Source organism: Centrocercus urophasianus, unplaced genomic scaffold (genome assembly GCF_019232065.1).
Source record: "Centrocercus urophasianus isolate 14NV4802_14NV808 unplaced genomic scaffold, USGS_Curo_1.0 seq_10, whole genome shotgun sequence".
Taxonomy (NCBI): Eukaryota; Metazoa; Chordata; class Aves; order Galliformes; family Phasianidae; genus Centrocercus; species Centrocercus urophasianus.
The window spans coordinates 93,912,262-93,926,259 of NW_024884142.1; the positions used below are offsets into that span (position 1 = coordinate 93,912,262).

The window sequence follows — 13,998 nt, forward strand, 5'->3', positions numbered from 1 at the left end:
AGATGCTCCAGGCCCTTTATCATCTTTGTGGCCCTCCACCACACTCTTTCTAGCACATCCCTGCTTTTTTTTGAGTTGGTGAGCCCAGAATTGGACACAGTACTCCATATGAGGGCAGAGCAGAGGGGGGAGGATCGCGTCCCTTGACTTGCTGCCTATGCTCTTCTTAATGCATCCTAGGACACCACCGGCCTTGGCCACACTGCTGGCTCATGGCCAACCTGTTGTCCACCAGAACCCCCTGATCCTTCTCCACACAGCTCTTTCCCATCAGGTCATCCCCTAACCTGTACTGATGTATGCAGTTATTCCTTCCCTTGTGCAAGACTCTACACTTACTCTTGCTGAATTCTGTGACATTTCTCTCTGCCCAATTCTACAGTCTGTCCAGGCAGTGGGGCCTTCCGGTGCATCAGCCACTCCTCCCAGTTTCATACCATCAGCAAACTTGTTGTGAGCAGACTCTATTCCTTCATCCAGGTCACTGACAAAGATGATGAAAAAGATTGGGCATTAATGACCATCTGATGACATCATTTCTTCAGATGTCAACATGTTTAATATCTAACATGGCAAAAAAGAAAGCGATCAGCGGTGACAAAGCAAGAAATCAAGTAGAAAAGTTACTCTAGGAAACTCAGCCTATGCATCCTGGCGTTGTTTCAGAATTTAGTTAAGCAGCTGCTACAAATTTCAACCTGTACACTGCAAAGACATTCAAACCACTCTGAACCTCAAAAATAAAAAATGTCTCTAACTAACTTGCTGGTAAACCAGCAACACTGCAGGTTATGGGAATGGCAAAGCTTTAATAAGCCTTAATGAACCGAACAAAGAAAAGGCTTGCAAAACCAGCTTTGCACGTAACACAGCCTATTAAAAAAAAAAAAACTTGCAGAAAGTAACAGAACACAGTGAAGGTGTACAGACTGATGGCTTACGAGTGAAACAGGCGGAATCTTAGGTATTATATGGGAAAAAGGAAAATTGAAGTGATCTAAAACATCTACCACCATCACTGCAAGCCTTTTGTACTGTTAACAGATTCTAAGCTTCAAGTCATGTTTGCCTGTATTCGTCACTGAGAAAAAATGCAATGTTTCCTGATACTTCACTGAAATTCTTCAACCCATCTATAACAAAAATAAATTACAATCCTTTTTAGAAAGAATGCTCTGAAAGAATGCTCTAACAGTTCTTCAGGCACAGTATACATTGAAAATACTTTAAATTTTCTGGCTGCAATTCAAAACAACGCAGCTGGGAATCATCTATCAATTGTCCCACAATACTCAATGTAGACGAATCATTCCTCTTTACAACTTTCCATCTGCAGATTCTCAGATTAAGATATCAAGCACATACATGGAAAATTACATCACGATATATCATAACTAACCCTTACAAGCTGAAAGTAGGTTTTGCTGTATGTTACGTATAAGAATCAAATCTCCAATTCCAATTACTTCAACATGGCTGCAAGATGCTCTATTAAAGAAAAGCATCTACAACCTGCAATGTTGGTAATGTTACACATTTTGATCGTTTATTTTAGTCAATTCTTACTGTGCAGGACAGAGTTTACTCTGCAATGATAATGTTTTTTTCTGAAGCTCTTTAAAATGCGTAGAAGAGTAATATTTTTCATTAGCAAGGAATTTAAGAGAAACTGTAACTTGTAGTCATCTATATGTGTAAAGACGATTACTGCATCCAACAGCTGAAGAAAAGATTCAACTTGTTATCAAATAAGAGAAGCTAGAATGAAACTAAAAATCCCAACTTCATGCCTCACTCATCTCACACATCTCTCATAGCACACATCTCCAACTGACCCAACTGTAGAGATATCAGCTAGTTCATCAAGTAAGCTTTGTCTTGTTCTAAATATCATGAAAGACAAAGCTGTATTTAGATCAAGTAAATCAAAGTATATTTTCACAGTATAAACTTAATGGTGAAAGCCAACAAAGTGGCTCACTAATTAAGCAGTAAAAGCCCATCAGTGCATAGTGGCTTAGCACTGATTTCCCAATGGAAAGGCATCTCAACCAACACCCTTTATCTTGACTGCAGAGGCATCAGATTGAAACTGCAAATAGCTTTTTCCTAGATAGCCAATACAATTTTAACATGGAATTTTGCAAAGGAGAATTCAAAATCTTAACTGATCGATTACAAAAGCTGTTTTCCTATTACTCCTCCTTGGAAAACAAACCACATGCCCAATCATGCATATAAAAGACTATTTCACTCTGGACAAAAGCAAAATTTGAAGAGGAAGCTGTACAATTCAAACTGCAGGATCGTTTATGATCATTAACTGCTTCAGAGAAACAAACTGGAATGTTGTCAGTTTTAAAGTCAGCTTAAAGGGTGTGAGGTGTTCAGCACCCATCAGCACCCATTACTGAACTGTTACCTTTACAAAACATTCAGTGAACATCTGGGATATTGAAGCTACATGATCATAGAATTGTTAAGGTTGAAAAAGACCACTAAGACCATCCAATCCACCACCCACCTGTCAGCAATACTGCCCAAAAAGCCACATCCCTAAGTGCCACAAGTGCCTGTTTTGGGAATGCCAGGTGATTTCCACCACCTATTAGCTGCTACGTGGTCTCCTTAAAATAAACTTGCCTTCATGGACACGTGGCTGGATCACCAAGGAGACAACTGAATTCGGTACCATGCTGCAATGGGGAAGCCAAGTTCAGGTAGAAGCAAATGCTTAACATTCCTACCCTCAAGCATCCTATCATCAGGCCAAGGCTGCACACAGTGATGTGGGACACCAAGCCCTCCGACCGTCCAGTGGCAGAATCACCACCATCATTCAACCGAATGCAGAGAAATTACCTAACACCAAAATTAAGGCTGCTCCTTCCCAGCTGGTGTGTCTGCCACATCCACAGCACACTGTTTGAGACCAGTTAGCAGGGATACATTATTTTTAACTTCATTTTCTCTTCTCGTAGTGCAGTGTTAAAATTAGCCTAAACTACTCAAATCTTAAGAGGAAAAGGAAAAAAAAAAAAAAAGCTGTTTTTCTCCCTCTATATTATGCTCAAGATATTACAATCTGAATGTGTTACATGTCATTTTTTCACAACAGATTATGCTTTTGCAACTCAAGATCCACAGCACAGCGCATACAAATTGTGTGTGCCCGATCTGGAATGTTCTCAGTCTAATTTTTCAGAGTGTTTGTCACTGTGCATAAATTCAAAGTTACTATTAGCTTCAGCTGTAGAAGCTTTACATGGCTCATTTTATAGGTGTCCAATTTGAAATCTTAGCATTCAATAGAAGGATCACAATTAGCATTGCTTTAGCAGTAGCTAAGAGTCTCTATCATGTAAACAGCAAAATCCAATTCTTAAGAGCGGCATTCAACTAAAAAGAACTTCCAGGTGACCATCATCAATCCCTCATCCAACTCAATATACCACACCAAGCACATACAACTAGCACAATGGGTTCTATAGATCATATGCTTACAGATGCTTAAGGCATTCCTAAAATACAAGCCATTCTCAACAGTAAGTCTATTAGGCAGAAAGATAACACACTGATGGAGTTAGGGGCAGTTAATTTGTATGAGATGTAAAAAAAAAAAAAAAGTTAAAAAAATGTCATTGAACATCTATGTTTTGATGATACCATAATGCAGGCTAAATTCACAAATCTAATGCAAAGAGAATTTGTCAAAACAACAAGCTTGAGAAATTTAATTTCATTAATTCCACGGGATGGAAGAAAGCATTTTGTTCTTCCTGGATTTCCAGCAGTCATAATGAAGAAGTTGGACAGCTTCAACAAGAAGGCTGGCCATTTCCTTGTGCAATATTTATGCTTTTCTCAAAATCCCAACTCGACACTTAATGAGGCCACACAACTGTAACACCTAAGCATCCTCTGCAAGGTCTTCGTGTAAATAAATGACTGAAGCATGATCTGAAGAGGTAACAGGCGTAAGTTTTTCTGCAAGGGAAAATCTGTTATCAACAGATCAATGAGAGTAAGAACAAAGCTTTGGGTTTAATTACCACTTACAATTCAAACCATTACAGTAAGACTGTGTATTCACTGTATAACTCCTTAAAGCCAGCAGGCTACCCTGGATTAAGGAGTAAATCCTATCCCATTTAATATTCCACAAGCCTGGTTCAGGTTTCTTTTACACGTGCTTCACTATTTCCCTGTGGAGAAGCAAAACAATGCCTCCTGCTGCTATTAACTGCTCATAAAAAAAACACCTCTTTGAATAAAAACTTAATATGATAATTCTGAAATGCAGCCTATTATTTTTCCATATAAATTCTGTCCATTAAGGAGTATCACTGAAAGCAAACTTTTAGAATTTGAAGATAATAAAGATAAAGCAAAATGACTCCAAACCTTTTTCCCTCCTGCATTAGTTACATTTCAGTTAGAAAACTTCCTTATTCTACATTAGGGAATGACTTACCTACCTAAGGGAGCTTGCTTCTGAAAAAACAAATGTGGCTTTTAAAAAGAGGTTTAGTTTAGAATAGGCACATATGGAACTACCCTAACTCTATTCCAGAGCAAAAATAGTTTAAAATGTTTTAATTAATCCACTTTTCCTTGACAAATAGTTCCTTCACAATGTTTCTAATATAACTCAACATTGGCTGCATCTTTCCTGACAGCTGGTATTTCCTTAACAGAGAATGTCTCAAATGGCTTATGTATAACATTCCTTCTAAAATTCATTTCCTTTCTGTGTAAGACGTTAATACAGCAGGAAAAAAAAGCAGCAATGTTTCATGCCATGTGGGATGTAACAGTTCTAGAGTTTTGCTTTAAATTAGCCCAATAGCTTTTTCTTGGTAGAAACATTATTAATGTGGCTGTAGCTTAACATTTGGAAAAAGGAAAAATACTTGCCCACAACTTTGCTTCTTTCCAGATCACATTCCAACATGAACTTCATTTTTATGTTCTAGCTCTTCAGTACAAGCCCAGTGGAAGTCTGATAGTATCTTAGGGGAAAGAGGTAAGAAGAAAACAATTGTCTTGTTGAGAGGCAAGAGACTGATAGTTCCATATCAAATAGCTTCCTAACCAGAAAAAGCAGCTCTCAATAACTAAGCTCTAAACATTAAAATCATTCAAGCCACTGAAATGAGAAGAAAAGCACACCACAGTCTTTCTCAAGAGAAGGACAGACACTACAGCCTGACAAAAGATGATGCAACTGCCATGGGTGGGCCGCTCCTCTACATTAACAACAGATCCACTGCCCTGAAGCGCTGGGAGACTTGTAGGAGCTGCATGTAGGAGAACTGAGGTCTCACATGCACAGACCCCTGGAAAGGCTCCTTACAGGATACTGCACACAAACAGAGGCATTCAGTCTAAAGTCAGTGCCTGCACCATTGAAAGGTTGTAAAACTTAGCCAAATGCCTGTCACTGCTGTAGCTCTCCAAGTCTTTAACTGATTAAGAAATACATCTTGATAATTTCCTTCCTCCGTCATGCTATAAAGCCATATACTGCTATAAATCACAATACTACTGTGACAGATCAGACCATTGTCAGTACTGCACAAAATTTCCAATCTTCAGTATTCTGCAGCCTATACAAATTGATGCACAATGGTATTTTTGCAGCTACTCTCCATTTGAGGCGGGGTATCTCCTAGCCAACGTGCCCTTTTGTGATTATCTTTGTTAATAACTGCACACACACAATAGTGAAAGTCAGTTACCAGAAAGCTTCTCTACAAGTTCAGGTTTGCTTATCTTTGCTTTATGAATTGGCACATTTCTAAACTTCAGCAAAAGCCCATCCAAAATATGCCCTCCTCAACTAATTCTACATTTCAAGTCACAGTGAGAGAAGATGGATGCAGGAAACATTCTTTCTTTCTAACAGGCCAACTCATTTCAGCACCCAGCTCACAAAAGTAATACCTTTAGTTCTGAAAGCAAGATTCATCCTGCATGCCTTAGCACTCACATCAAAGCCATGGACAAGCAAACAAGCACTGCAGATCTTAACTGAGTTTATGGATGCCTTATGCAAAGCTAAAGCAAGAAGAAAAAGCCAAACTTACCACTTCTCTCTGCCACCACCTACATGTAAAAGGACAAGAATCTGAACACTTTGGGGGCCACAGGAAACAAAGGAATCATTGAATAGCTTAGAGGTTTTAGCTTTTATTCTTATGAAAGTATTTGCTACAGCCACTTCAGAGGCTTAGTGCCGTTACACAAGGGCAACGTTTGGCAAAGCTGAAGGCACAAAGAGAGGACAGGCCCGAAGGAAATCATGCTAACATGTGATTGATGCAATCAAAGCTTACTAAATCCTCTAAACTTTTCATGACGTTACTTTCACTGATTCAAAATACCTGCTATTAGTGTATTTTCAGACGTGGTGTGCAGCACAAGGGGCTGTGTCTCACATGGTGCTGTTCTGCAGCAGAATAACCTACTGCAACTACTTTAAAAAGAAAAGAATTCTATTTATTTGTCCTGTAGAGAAGAGATAATATAAATACTGCCACAATCTAAACGAGATACATCATTTACTTAAAGCACTGACTTAAATTTGGGAGGTTTTTCTTGCTTATTACAGCCAATACTGCTCAACACATAGTGCTATATCCAATGGAGAGGTGCAAAACCAATTGCTTCTCAACATTTAAGAGACCAAGATCCTTCCTTCGGAGTAGCACTGAGATACACAAAGTACAACAACCTGCAATGTAACAGAAGCAGAAAAACTTTTTAGTGAACAAAGTCACACAAATGACTGCCCGAAGTAAACCATGGAAATGGATCTCAAAGATACAACCATACATAACAAAATAATGAAGTATTCATCTTGTAACGTACGGCAGACCAATGCAAACACTGGAAATAGTGGAAACTGACTGGGTTTTATTTTAAACTCGGTATTTGAGTGAGAAAATTTAAACCTGATGTTCCCAATAAAAGAACCCATTTCTCTGAGAAAAGCCGTAACTCTGGGAGACACTGTCACTGCCAGCAGTCAGAAACAGATGGATGAGCCTGCAGAACACTTTCTGTAAATCACAGTGACACATGAGGATTTTTGTGAGGAAGCTACAGTGCAAAACCCATCCATCTCCTGGAGACAGCACAAACTGCAGCAAGTCTGATCCCTTTGTATTTTCTTTTCCTGGAGCAGTCCATCCCAAACTGCAGAAAGATCGCACACTCCCAGAACGCTATACTCCATCTTCCAGTTATTTAGGAGAGATTAAACCAGTTCTAACACCCTCTTTCCAAATAGGAGGCGTATGTCAATTCCCAAAACATTAACTGTTTCCAGTGTCTAATGATGGCTTACACATAAGTTCCGTGGCGACATATTTACTTGTTGCAAAGACAAACCGGGGCAAGAAACCTTGGAAGAAATGCCTAAAACTGTTTTCTCTTTAAAGCAAACCACTGCTCAAGTTGACAGATTTACTGACGTTCTCACATGAAGAGGGAAATCTGAAAGAAAGGTCCTGTCAAGGCAGGGCACTAGAAGGAAACGACTCGCCTTACTTTACCAGGCTCCACGCAATGCTCCATATGAATTCCAGGTAACAGTCCTGGTTATGAGAAAAACTATGGAGCAAAATCCAAAAATATTTATTCCATCTAAGTTTAATAGGATTCAGTGTAACTGTACAAGGTGCAGCCACAAATAATCATGATAAAGTTGCTATTGCTTACTATTGCTGTAATATTATCAGCTTCCTCAAAAAGCACATTCATTACATTCTAGTAGAGTGTAAATAGCAGTAACAAAAGTGATGTGACAGCAAATGGAATTAACCATCTGAGCAAACCTACACTTATTCTAAAATTAACTATTAGGAAGTAGAAGCAAACTGAAGCCCATAAAGTGAAACATCTGACAAACTAAGTTTTACATTTCCACATCCAAACCCGGCCAGTATTTCACTTCTAAATCATTCTCACCAAAGGACCAGAGGGTCAAAGTTACCCGCAAGTCTCAGAAAAGCCCACTGTGTTGCCTGTAATGGACATCCATGCCACTCACATCTCCCTGTCATGACATTTGCCTTCACTACTCTCTGTGAGAGCACATCACCATGAGTGCAAGTGCTAACAAGGGGCAACCTGAAAAGATGGCTGCTGGCAGAGCAGTGCCCTTCACCTCCATACATGCCTCCTTCTGGACATCCCCCACATCACTTTTTTAAGCTACATTTGGGTAAATACTAAGGGGTATAAGGTTGGCAACAGGTTTGGTTTTAAATACTTCTCTAGAGATTGAGCCTATCAAATTTCTGGCAGCAATTCATGGAGCTGTAATAACCACCCGAGAGTCAATTTTGGCATCAGATTCTTTCTGTATGTCTTCAGAAACAGCAGCAATGTTGAGCACTTCCCACACAAAGCTTAACATCTGCTACAGACCCATTTGCACCTTCAGCACACCGCCAGAACATGGCAGTGACACCTTGCCTGAGGTACAACACGACCCATCTCCAAAACCACCTGCATTTTACTTTGTTCTCATGTTGGAACTTGGCTGCGTGCCGGTAGAATTCACAAGGCATTTCCAAACAGCTACCTTTCAACCTTCAGAAACACAGCATGAAGTGCTTTCAGTGGTATTAATTACATAAAGAGTACTAGTATCGAGTCATATTTAGGCAGTCTATAAATGTTTTTAAGTTATAAAAACACTTCACAAGCATTAATCAGCTTAAAAACATTCACTGCCGCGTACATCTCTCTACATATGTTCAATCACATTAGGAGAACACATCTTCTGAAATACGGCTCAAGCTAATTTTAAGCATGGTTGGAAAAGTTTGGCCTACGCTGATTAAAACTTATATTTAAATGAAAGGAAAATTTAACCACAGAAACTGTGCTTAGTTTAGAAAATAAGCATATCGCTGCCAAAGCGCCGTCCTAAGTTTGGATTGCTGTCTAACTAAAACATTACAGGAAACTAAAATGGATTTTTAAATGTTTCAAGATGAAACACCCATTGAGTAATTTGCAAGATATCCAATTATCTGCTGAATTCAAACACATAATGCTAATGCTTGATCCGAACAAATGCAGTCTGTAGATTGTTTCTTGTAAGGAAAATGAGCAAATCGATGTCAAAAATCAATAACAGCACTAGATTAAGAGAAACCATAATGAAACCTAAGAGCAAAACTACCAAGTGATGTGGAATTAATTACTCAGACATAAAAAAAAAAAAATACTGTTTAAAGGAAGGGGAAGGAGTGTTTCGACTCTTCACCTACTGCTTCTGTCCCTCTGAGAGCTCAACAAACTGAATAAAGGCTTCTCAGGTTTTTGAGGAAAGGAAGATTGAGGTTGGATGTCAGGGGGAAATTCTTTACTATGAGTAGTGAGGTGCTGGAACAGTTGCCCAGAGAGGCTGTGGATGCCCCATCCCTGGAGGTGTTCAAGGCCAGGTTGGATGGGGCCCTGGGCAGCCTGGTCTAGTATTAAATGTTTGAAAGGTTGGTGGCCCTGCCTGTGGCAGGGGGGTTGGAGATCCATGATCCTCGAGGTCCCTTCCAACCCTGGCTGTTCTGTGATTGTTTTCCCCACTTTCAAAACTGTATCAGTGCTGTATGAAGTGTTTCATGCAAACTCCCACGTGAAGCAGGACAGTAATGTTCTCACCTTTCAATACCAGGGAGGGTCTTCCTAACATATTTGAAAGATGACATACTTTTCTAACTTCCAATTCACACTTGTATCTGGGTGAATTCATTATCATACCATCCACACAAGAAGAAAATAATAAAAAAACAACACTCCACACACTAACCTCAGATCTGTATGTTTATTTTATGTACAATCATATCACATTTCCAAGTACCTTGAACAGTTACCTAAATCTTGATCTGAGACAACCATCACTAGACTGATTCTCAATCCAGATCCCAGGTGATGAAAGTAACTCCCCACCTACTTAGAACTGATCAGGACTGCATGGACCTGTCAGAACCTGCACTGCTTCCTACTGCTTCTGTTTGGATGAGCAAGAGAAATGAAGTTCTTGGTTTTATTTCTTGTTTTCCTGTAGAAGCCTGGGTGTTCTGTTGCTTTTTGACTCTTGTAGTTGTTACACTGTCTTGGTTACACTTGGTTACACTTTGTTACACTGTCATCAGCTGTTACACTGACTTGGTGAAGGAGCACAAAACAGTTTGTGAGCACGTCTGAGGACACAGCAGTTTGTAGGACACTGCCACAATTCAAAGACTAATTTTTGTAAGAAATTAGAACAGTCCTCAGAAAAGTTGAATCCCTTTCTACAAGCAAAACATGGAAAGCCTCCTAACTGCTTCATACAGATTCACTGGGCTGTCTATTCATTCAATCAAACAGATATACACTGATTTCAATCATGAAGAACAGTGAATGTCTTAAGAAGAGCTCAAATGCTACAAGCTCAAAGCACTCAAGATTATGCTGTACCATCAAGAATCGCTGGAACTAAAGCATTACTTGCTCTCTTGTTACTCAAAAGGACATCAATAGCAGGCTTATATCAATGGGTGACAAAAGACAGCAGCACTCAACAGTGTAGAAGTCTCAGGACCACAAAGTAGCAGCCTTGGAAAAGCATGTTTAAAAGCAGTAAAATTTAGGAGAAAAAAAAACAACCACCACCACAGTTCCATCAATTAAATCCCAGAAAAGAATAAATCCATTGTCAGATTAAAAGTAAATTCATTTTCTCAAACTTGTTAGAAGACAGTGAGTGAACTAAGCAGAATAACTGTTTTTATATTGATCAGAAAGCTTCCCCCTGTTCTGTACTTCTAAGCATATAAGAAACCCCAATAAACACAAACTGAATTAAGGATATATACTTTTTTAATAGCAGAACAAGTTCACAAGCAAACAAGCTCAACTTGAAAGAAAAAAATATCTAGAAGAGAGAGATGATGTCTAGGCTTAAAGAAGTCTGCTAACATTTTCCTCTAGCATCTCACCGTGCTTGCAGCAGCAACAAGGGCCGTTACAAAGCAGAACTGTCTTCAGTGGTGGTCAGCTTTCCAAACAGATCAACAAAAAGGCACACGAAAACAAACTGCAGGCCTTCTCACACACTCAGAAGGGATCTGTTTCAAAAGTCAATTCTCTAAAGGTTCCATTTTCCCCTCCAACAGCTCCAACTGTTGACCAACACACATAGCACAAACAAGCCAGCTGCCACCAATCCATAACTAGTAAAACATCAAACCAAATTTCACAACTCAATATCAGATACAGACAGCGGGGAATCTTACCTGCCTGTTCTCAACACCACAACCTGAAGAAACAAATGAACAATGGGTCAGTGAAGAGTATGAATTAAGAGAAGAAAAAAGGAGAAAGGAAAACAAACATCACCTGTACACAATCAGCACAAGCCCAGACAGGTATCCTGTGTGTCCCAAGGAGTTGCAGTGGAAGACAGCAAAAGCAATGAGGTGCATGTTCTGGCAAAGCAGGGCGATGTGTGGGGCAGGGGAGATGACAGCCTGCCAGCCAAAGGCAAGACTGGGAAGAAAGAAAATAAATTAAGACCGACAAAGCAAAAACTAGGAAGTGAAATTCCACCGGGAGAAGACTTGGACAGCAGAAGCCAGCAGAAGCACAGGGTTTGTGCTTAGGACAGCTCAGGTGATTAAGAATTTAGTTTGGCATCTTTAGAAGTAGCAGCTGAGGAAGCAGAGGCTCTGCAGAAACAGATGAAATACATGCCAGTCTCCCACTTGTGAGACTGGAAAAAAGATTTGCTGGATCAAGTAACCTTAATGCTGCTAAAACCCACATGAATGTTTTAGTGAACACTTTAATTTTCTTTTCAGATTACTTCTGTGAAAAAACTGGGGAACTCCACAGAAGTTAAAATTTGCTAAGACTGAGGAGTCAGAATGTACCTGAATCAAGGGTTCTCTGTGTAACTTCAGTTTGGCTTTTGCAGGAAGACACAATACGGTTTCCCCCCATGACTCTTGTCCTTAAAGTCTAAAAAACATTTTGTAAGGGGTTTCTCTTCTTTTGCACAGGAGCTCTTTGACACACAGAGAATTAGTGGGACTAAAAGTCACTTTAGATTTTTAATCCTTGCCTTCTTACCACTTATTTCCTACATAGGGGCTGCCTTTTTTTTTTTTTTTTTTTTTTTTTTTTTTTTTAAAATCCAAACTTCAGCAGCTTGAAGTGTAGTCCTTACTCTACTGAATGAGCATTTTGGGATTCGGTTTTTTGAGGTACAGCTGCACCTTAACCCACATTAGTACAAAAGGACAAAGTTCTCATTCATACAGTATCAAACACTCAATAGAATAACTTCCTACTGACAGAAGAACACCCCCTTGGAATTGTTGGATCAACTGTCCCTGCAACCATCAGATCCATTACAAAGAAAAAAGCAGTAACCTGTAACCTGCAATTGTGAAGGAGAGAGACTATGCTTTTAGATGCAGCCCACATATCAACCAACGTATTCACACTTAACTGTACCCTAACTTGCTGAGAAGCTAAAATTGCACGGCTGCCACCGAAGCTTATACTCAGAGCATTAAGAAAATACAATGAAACCTGACAAAAAAGTCAGTCAACATCTTTCAGCTTTCTGTGCTCAGTCTAAGACACTTTTTAATCCATGTTTCCCCGTTTGTACAGTCATAAGAAAAACCACCTCAACCTATGCTACAGCAGAATTAATTTGTGCTCTGATAAAGGTTAGAACGCAGCTGTAATAATCACTACTGAAAAGTCCATAGTCCAAAAGCAGAGCGTAGGCGGTGTTTTTGAAATGAGAAACACCTACCACAAAGTAAATGAGTTATGGAGACACTTAGCAATCAATAAGCTGCCCGTTACATAAGCATACTCCACTCCATGAATTAGCATAAGTACAGCTTAAAAATAGACCAGTTACATCCACTTATCACCATCAATATACATACGCAGCAAAATGAGCTAGCACACACAGCTTAACTCCAGCACTCAGGTCTCAGCAGGCAGTTATGTTCCACGTGGTTTGACTGCCAGAGCCTTGACTGCCAGTGGGATGGAGCTCCCCGTCCTACGTTAGGGACCATTCAGGTCAAAGTTCAGCTTTGCTACAGAGTGAACAAAGCTGAGATAGCAGCACAGGAACCAGCAATGCTGGCAGAAGTAACAACAGGTGCAGTAACTACAGCAAAGCACGCAGCTACAGCTGGGAAAACCTGACTGATTTCTTCGTACATACAAGTCAGCAAGAGACCGCGCTGCCTCCAAAAGAAAAAGCACCAAGGGTCAGACCACAGCAGGAACCCTCCGTTTATTCATCTATGTAACAAACGTAACAACCCCTAAAGCAAGGCTTCTCACACAGAGAACGTATTTCCAGACGAGCTCAAGCACTTCACTTCAGCCACTCCCTGCCCGGCATCCCCCACAAGGCGGCCCCGCCCGCGGAGCAGCGGGATGCAGGTGACAGGCCGGCACGCCGCACCTCGGCCATAAGAGCCGGCCTGCCCGCTGCTCGACCAGTAACCAAGGCCCAGAGCCCCGGCTCGCGCCGACCGAAAGCTCCCCGGAGCCCGCCCTCACCTGAAAAGGGGCAGCGCAGCGGCGGCAGGCTCCCGCCTCGCTCACGGAACCGCCGCCCCGCCGAGCGCGGCCACAACGGCGCCCAGCGCCGCCGCGGCCACGGCCGCCATGTTCCCGCTGCCAGCGGCGACCTCTGACCCCCAATCGCTTCCGGTCACGGCCGTCAAGCCGTTGTTATGGCGCCGCTCCCGGCCTCGGCCGGCCTTAAAGGGGCAGCGCGCCCCCCCGAAGCCCTGCTGGCAGCTGCTGGGCTCGGGCAGGGGGGATTTAACGTAGAGACGCGACGCGTTGCAGCGCTTACAGATCAGCCGTGTGCCGTCCTTGTGAGCAACGGTTTGATCGAAATGACAGGAATTCGCATTGCAAAATCTGTCCTGCCGCTGCCAGGCCTTTCCCCCAAAA

At 41.1% G+C, this 13,998-nt stretch overlaps 1 protein-coding gene across 4 annotated transcripts in view; it reads right to left on the reverse strand.

The window, feature by feature from the left end:
* Window positions 1-13,675, reverse strand: part of LCLAT1 (lysocardiolipin acyltransferase 1) — a 106,276-nt gene extending 92,601 nt beyond the window's left edge. The window contains exon 1 of one of the 4 annotated variants that reach the window (XM_042810038.1): window positions 13,597-13,675. Coding sequence is in view for 1 of the 4 variants with exons in the window: in XM_042810021.1 (XP_042665955.1) it covers window positions 340-413 (74 nt within the window). In the remaining 3 variants the exon portion in view is untranslated. Of the gene's footprint in view, window positions 1-339; window positions 455-4,917; window positions 4,993-11,294; window positions 11,317-13,596 lie in introns of those variants that run through there. The other 3 variants (XM_042810068.1, XM_042810059.1, XM_042810021.1) reach the window with 3 other exon arrangements.
* Between the last annotated feature and the right edge of the window lie 323 nt (window positions 13,676-13,998).